The sequence below is a fragment of the Mus pahari genome, chromosome 3 (assembly GCF_900095145.1).
Source record: "Mus pahari chromosome 3, PAHARI_EIJ_v1.1, whole genome shotgun sequence".
NCBI classification, from domain to species: domain Eukaryota; kingdom Metazoa; phylum Chordata; class Mammalia; order Rodentia; family Muridae; genus Mus; species Mus pahari.
This window is the reverse complement of record NC_034592.1, coordinates 40,635,651-40,643,445: the sequence shown is the minus strand read 5'-3', so window position 1 is coordinate 40,643,445 and position 7,795 is coordinate 40,635,651. Positions and strand designations below refer to the sequence as shown.

At 44.5% G+C, this 7,795-nt stretch overlaps 1 protein-coding gene across 1 annotated transcript; it reads left to right on the top strand.

Annotated features, from left to right (window-relative positions):
- Positions 1-670: 670 nt before the first annotated feature.
- Rprm (reprimo, TP53 dependent G2 arrest mediator homolog) lies at positions 671-2,129 on the top strand. The gene has a single exon (XM_021193875.2). The coding sequence runs from the start codon at positions 929-931 to the stop codon at positions 1,256-1,258; it is 330 nt and encodes a 109-aa protein (XP_021049534.1). The 5' UTR covers positions 671-928; the 3' UTR covers positions 1,259-2,129.
- The last annotated feature ends 5,666 nt before the right edge of the window (positions 2,130-7,795 follow it).

The window sequence follows — 7,795 nt, the reverse complement described above, 5'->3', positions numbered from 1 at the left end:
ACACAAACCACAAAGAGAGCAAGCACCTCCTTAGTCCTGCGCCTTGCCTGGGCCTCACAGTTCACTACGAACCCTGCTTTACTAACACCTAAGAGCTTTCCCAGTAGGGTGGGGACGTAGCTCTTTTTATAATTTCTAAGGTTTTTCTCCATTCTCCCTTCCTTAAAACAACAATAACATCAGCAACACCCCCTACTCAAAAAGGGGGGGGAGGGGAAGAAATTCCCAATCTTCCCACCTGTCTTGTTTTCCCAAACTTCACCATAAAGCTTACAAGAACAGGCAGCAGCCAAACACAGGCAGCGGGCCAGTACCTTGACCAGCGCCATCTGGTACCTGTCCCCTTTACATCTGCTCAGAGGTGATAGGGTGGCTTCGAAGGACACACTTAAGAGAGGATGTGATCCGGGTCCTCTGCAACTTTCAGCCTTTCTCTCCAAGTTCTTTACTTGCTCTGCACATCAGGAGTGCTTAGTGAACTCTGCCTAGCCTTTGGAAATGCAGAAGGCACAAAGCCTGCTAGGTTAGCTCTTTTCTTCGCCGCCCCTCTAAGCCGAGCGGGCGCAGCAAGGCTCTATCACCAGCAGGGGTCGCTGTTCGCTTGGAGCAGCAACCGGGCCACCGCCACGGCCCGCGCCTCCCACGGCCCCTCCGGCCCAACCCGCCAAGTTCCAAGAGCTCCCAGTCGAGCGAACGCCGGGAACGAGCACTGCCTGGGCAGAACACCGCGCACACGAGCCAGCTTGCGGCGCGCCCTGAAGAGGTTCTTGAGACACGGACCTGGGACTTTTGGAAGGGAGACTGAGGAGCCCCGCGCGCACAAGTGATCAAGCCAGCGCTCCGCTGGGCACCTGTTCGTCCCGCGCTACAGCCACTCTGGTCCCCACCCCTCCGATCCTCGCCTTCCCGGCGCCCGCTTACTCTCGTGATGAATTCAGTGCTGGGCAACCAGACCGACGTGGCTGGCCTGTTCCTGGCCAACAGTAGCGAGGCGCTGGAGCGCGCAGTGCGCTGCTGCACACAGGCGTCGGTGGTGACCGACGATGGCTTCGCCGAGGGAGGCCCCGACGAGCGCAGCCTGTACATCATGCGCGTGGTGCAGATCGCAGTCATGTGTGTGCTCTCGCTCACTGTGGTTTTTGGCATCTTCTTCCTTGGCTGTAACCTGCTCATCAAGTCGGAAGGCATGATCAACTTCCTAGTGAAGGACCGGAGGCCGTCTAAAGAGGTGGAGGCAGTGGTCGTGGGACCCTACTGAGTGGCCCTCGGGTCGCCCTCGGCGGGTGCCTCCCCTCCGGCACCTCCACTACTCCGCCAGCCGCGATGCACCCCTCACCATCACGGACCGAGCAACGCAAACCTGTCGGAGTCAGTTTTTTCTCTTGACTTCTGCCTTTGGGGAAAAAGTGACCGATTTCTGATCGCTCTTCGAAAGGCCCCAAGCAAGACTGTACAGGAGGAGCGCCCAGACTTCGGGACACAGCAGCAGGTGGCAAAAGCAGGGCGCAGAACTTTGGGAGTGGCTGCTGGCGTGGGATACTAGGAGATGGACCAGGCGGCGAAGGCCCCTTTCCACCTGCAGGTGGGCTCAGCACTGGGGACAGCTTGAGAGGCCGAGCAAGGCGGGTTGTGGATGGGTGTGTGAGGCCCAGTGACCGGAACAAGTGACTGTTTTTACGCCACGCTGCAGACCTAATTGGGAAGGAACATAGATGAGTGTGGGTTTTGCGACCTACTAGGAGAGTGAAACTTAGATCGATAGTAACCTGTGGTTTTAAGGGATTTGTGTTAGTTTGCTTGAATACAAATATTTGATAAGTCTTTTGTGCCCTAGTGGCCTATTTGCCTGCCTGCGGGTTAGAGTTTTTTTGTCATTCTGGGAGAACGGGTGGGGGGAGGGGAGCTTGAGACTGTGAATGGGGTAAGTGCTTTCTTTTAGTGCATTTCCAGCTGGGTCTTTATGGGAGGCTAGCGCTCCAGCTAAGCCCGGGACAAAGATCCAGAGTAGAATTCTTAGCTCGTGTCTGCACGGTTTACGCCACAAAAGTGCTCTTGATATCCGTGACACCGTTTGACTCTTTTTCTTATTTAACATTTCCTTAATAAATGCAACATTTAAGTGTTTTGTTTCTGGCCTCCTGGTAGTCATTCTGTTCTTCTGGAGGAGGGGAAGGTCGGCTGAGCAGCTTCTGGGTCCCAGCCAGGAGGTTTCGCCTGGCCATAGCTGCGATTCCAGTTCATAGATCCTTAGATCCGTGCCCGACAGAGAGCCCAGTGATTTGTGACACACACGAAGCCTCAGGCATAAAAGCCATCTCGCAAACAGCGGCCTTTGTTTTCTCGCTTATTTATGATTTTAAATTTCATTTCGTTTCGAATGTCAGGTAGGTTCTCGCGGGAAATTACACTTCCGTGCCAGGCTCCTCGGGGGAACTCTAGGTTACCCTGCTAATGAAAGGAGGAGACAGCCAAGCCAGTCTTTAGGGAGAGCATCTTTCCCCTATCCACGTCAGCAGGAAGGCATGGGGATGTTGCCACAGAAAAAAAAAAGAAAAGGAAAGTACAGATTTCCAGGAAAAGTAGCCCTCAAAGTTCGCAATACCAGCCAGGGCAAGCATTGTCTCCAAGTCAGAAGGGCTCCGTTGTTTTTGACGTATTATGGTTTCTAGAAAAAGGAGTATAAGTGAGCAATGAGAAATGTTTGAGGTGATGAATTAATCATGGGTACATGTATTAAAGAGTTCTATTGTGTCCTGTGAATATATGCAGTCCATCAATTAAGTAAAAATAACACACACACACACACACACACACAGAGAGAGAGAGAGAGAGAGAGAGAGAGAGAGAGAGAGAGAGAGAGAGAGACTCTAAACATCTGTCTGCATCTTAAGCCAGCCATCCATTGGCCTGGCCAGGCAGAGGGCTCGAAGGGGTTAGCTGCAGACTACTGCAAACCAAACTAGAACACATGGCTGGGATGGCTGTAGATTAGATGGGGGCCACACAGACACATTTAGGGCCCAGAAACTGAACACAGTTAAAAGAAGGGCCTAGGAAACATCTCAAAGGTTCCAATAGTTTGAAGTTCAAAGGTTTGTGAGGTTTTTTCTTCCTGTCTTATTTTCTACCAGGATACTATAATAATCAAAAAAAAAAAAAAAAAAAAAAAAAAAAAAAAAAAAAAAAAAAGCAAAGACTTCATAATCTGCTATAGTACCAGGAAACAGAAATGCAACGTCCCATTTGTACAGAAAGAAATGGTACAAATTACACTACACGGTCTGTACATCAGAGCTCCTGGCTTCCTCTCAGAGTCAGTCAACCTTGCTAGGAATTGTAGCCTAGGGTTTTTTTTGGGGGGGGGTTTAATGTTAACAGTGTAAAAGATAAGTGAACTAAGTGAACACCCACTTACACCCCTCCACACACGTAGACACACACAGAGAGACAGACAGACAGACAGACAGACAGACAGACAGACAGACAGACAGAGAGATCTGTTTAATCTTTTTTACAGAGAAGGTTTGATTGTTTCTTTTCTTGTGTAGTGTGGCCAACAGTCAACAGGTAGGAAGGAGGACAGCTTCCATTCGTGAACGTGTGGGAGAGGAAACGAGACAGATGTCTTATTTTGTAGACAGTTTCTGTGGCATCAAGTGAATCTGCTGCCTTCATATTTGAGAGGAAAACAAAACACTGAGATGAGTTTATCTTGTAACAAGTCAGGCATCTCATACGTGTGTGTTTGTGGCTGTAGCGCCCACTGAGAGTCCGTCTGTCCAGGGCATTTATGAGCTCACCACAGTACGTTCAGGGTTCTGGAGATAAGAACTTGTACTGAAAACACATCTGCTAGAGGCACTAGAAATCTTTCTTTCTTTATAGTCTGATGTGATCAAAATGCATGCTCACAGCTAGCTCGAGGGAGTGGGCAGGAATTAACCCTTCAAGGCAATATGAAATTCTCCACATGGAACAGGTATTTAATGAAAACGAAAGTTCTACAAACGGAGAAAATAGCCCTCATATGATAGAAGGCATCCAATATCGCCTCTGCCTTCCTCTTCTTTATATTTCTTTACTCTTCTTACATCTTCTCTATACCTCAGCAGACCATACACTTTCATCTCTCCACCCATATTTGTTCTTTGCTCTATGGGAACCGTGAGATAAAACGGAGCCTGTAAAGGTTAGTGCTTAGCTAGAATGGCTATGGGAGCGGAGTGCTGGGATCGGGGTGCATTTCTGGGAAATGCATTCTGAAATACAGAGCTCTGGAGATAGTGGCGTGGCAACAACCCTTCTCTTCGGGTCACATCCATCTGTTACTTAGAGATGCCAAGCGGTTCTGGTTTTCATAAGTGAAGCTAGAAGCTTTTTACATACCCTCTTCCCTGGTAGCCACACAGCAACCACTTTTGCAGATCCACTCCACTCCTCCTACTCAGTCTTCGGATCTCTGTGCTTTTCGTTTGAACAAACACATTAAATGAAACTTTTAGTCCTGCCCAGAGTTTACGGCGTGATTTTCTTTTCTTACCAAGAAGGCTTTCAGGAAAATAGGTTTTTGAACCTTATTCTCCATTTCACCTAAGAAATCAATGTTAGCCTAAGGAGACTAGGAATTGAAAGGGTATATACAGACAAGATTATCTTCTGTCCCAGGCTTATATCTACTATGTGGTCAGAAATGATGGAGAGATAAGATAACGGGCAGGGGGCATGGTGCCACTCAGTTTTCTGTAAAGAGCTTCCTTGATCTGTTCAGCCCAAGGGGGACTTACCTGGTAAGTCCCAGAGCCTTTCTAGAACTACAGCAGGAGAGAGCAGGTGTCATGACAGGTGCACAGACTATCAGCTAGACAGACAGACACTGACACTTCTAAGCCTAATTTAGTGGTCTCCACAGAAGCAGCCTCTCCTAGCTGATACATTTTATTTTTCTAGGGTCTGAAGATGGATCAAGGACTTAAGTGCTGGTTACCCCGAGGGAATTCAGAGCAGAGGTGACCCTGCTGTGTTGAGTTTGAAGTCAAGGTTGTTCTAGTGAATAATCTGTGACTTCAGACTGCCAATCTACTTGATTTCTCTGTGGCCCTGAGTCAATTCATGTCTTCTTGTCTCATTCAAGGAAGGGTTAGAACTTTGGGCTCATGTTGGTTTCTCAGCTGCTGGGTGGCCTCAAGGAGGGTTGATTCTAGAGGGATACTGCAATTAATTTGCTCACCATTTTCAAGGTATTTTATAAATCTCAGGTATGTGTGTTAAAAATACATCTTGTTCTCTAGTTTGGTGCTCTCAGAACTTCTTTTCTCCCCTAAACCAAGGGCTTATCCACTTGAGGCATGATATTTTAAATAATCAAAGAAAAATTCAGACAGTTCATCAGAAGTACACGGTAGTTCACACACCATAGTGTGATGTCAGAAACAGAGGGAGAGAGAGAGAGAGAAAGAGAGGAAAGAGAGAGAGGGAGAGAGAGAGAGAGAGAGAGAGAGAGAGAGAGAGAGAGAGAGAGAGAACCCTCAGGAACTGGGGATCAAGAGGATCTTCTAGGAACTCATTCAAACAAGAATACAGAGTTTCTGATAGAACTTCTCCTGTGTTAAAGAGAAATTAATAGCAATTTTTTCTGCCCCAGAATATTTTTTTCTTTTGAGGTTGGGCAACAGCATGCAACAGCTGTTGCAAACCCCAGCTTTTATATTTGTCATATTTGGGGGCGGGGGGGAGTAGGGGGATTATAATGCCAGGAAAGAATTCCAGGTTTCAGTTTGTTAAGATCCAAGCCTAGTTTAAAAGTCTATTGAAGCAGTAAGTCTGCAGCAATCTCCAAAACAGAAATCAATACATCTTTTATCCACCTGTCAAATCCCATTTAGACATGTGCACAAAAGCTCAAACAGGATATGTTTTAGAGTCCACTCCAGCAGTAATTGATTCCTAACATCTGCATTTAAATGCTTCGTGACTATTTGTTTTCACGGCCCATTTCACATTCTACGTCTTTTTGCATTGTTATAAATGCTTAAGATGTTGAAAGTCCAGATAAGTTTCATAGCAGTATCTATGATTTTAAAATTCTTGGAAAGCTAGATAGTTTAAGGAAATCAAAATATAAAGTTTTATGAAATTGCACATCAGTTAAACTGATCATAACTTTAAAAACTGAACTAATATTCACGTTTTATTTGCTTTATTCTTAATGTATTTGAGAAGCTAAAACTATTTGAGCAGAAGGTTCAACTAAAGACTGTTAGAAGAGAAATTAGACACATTTTACATATATTCACTTGGTAAATGGTAGCTTGCCTCATAACACAAACAACAGTATTTACAAATGAGAATAACATGCTTTATTTTTATGTATCCAGCCATGTGGTTTTGCAAGCACAATGAGTAGTTTTCTGCCTGAATGTATGTAAGTACTTGCTTGCTGCAATATTTTTTGAGTGGGTGAATGTGAGCATAGAGTGATCAATATAGAAAAGGTCAAGTCATCTGTGATGTTGCTGAGCGGCACTGGGCCCTGCCCCCTCTCAGTTCAGATTCAGTGTCCATGAAAACCGCTAGGTTATGAGCTCGTGTGACTCAAACTGCCACGTAGTATTTTCCTGCAATTATGTGCACTTAACACACTATACTTACTACTGAATGAAAGGCGATAGTTCCTATACATTTGTACCATAAGACACAAGCACAGACAGATATACAAAAGAGAAAGTAAAGACTGTACCCACAGAGCCAGACAGTAAAGAACTGTGTTTCGCTACCATTTCAAGATTCAGAGTCCTATAAAAATATGTATGTAATTATCCCATAGACTATGTTTTGGCAAAGTCTATTAGAGCAAAAAAAGGTTACAGTTTTACGTATGATTATTTTTCTTTGCTTGCCTTTCTGTCCTCCAGTTCTGTCATCATTATGCACTGCTCTCTTCACTAGCATCTAAAAGATGTACTGCCCTGAAAGAGTCATTGATTTTTATCAGACCAAGACTCCAGATGTCTGATTGCTTTGGGAAAAGAATCCCCCTGGGATCCAGAGTGTCTCTTTTGCTTTATTTATTTTCCTGTAAGCTGAGAAGGATCCTGCAGTTTATATTCTAAGCAGTATTGATTATGTCAGGTATGTGGTGTGTGTGTGTGTGTGTGTGTGTGTGTGTGTGTGTGTGCGTGTGCGTCTGTCTGTCTGTATCTGTGTATGTCTGTGTGCACACATTCATGCCCACATAACCATATGCATAGCTCTTTCCATGTTGTATGAAAATATTTAACCTTCTACAAGACAAATATAATTACCACAAATCCCCTAATGCCTTATTTTACATTACATTTGCTTTTAATAATAATAACGATACCAATAGCAACAATAATAACAAAATTAAAGAAAATTTCCATGTAAATGTTTTTGAAATGTTCAGTAAATAAAATTAAAATAAAATATATGGAGTCATGTCATGTTTTTTATTTGTTTGTTTATTTAGTTGGTTGGTTGGTTTTTCTTAAGACAGGGTCTCCCAATGTAGCTCTGGCTATCCTGGAACTCAATATATAACAGGCTGGCCTTGACCTCATGGGGATCTGCCTGCTTCTGGCACTGGAGTGCTGGAAATAAAAACTTTACATTTATGTTTTAAGATATATGCTTCTATCTTCGTTTACACAATGGGGAAAAAGGGAAATCTCAAGAGACAGAAAAGTCAAAGATTTTATATATATATATATATATATATATATATTACAAGCATGAAAAAAAAAATGTTAAAGTTAGCTAAAGTAAGAGGCTCCAAACT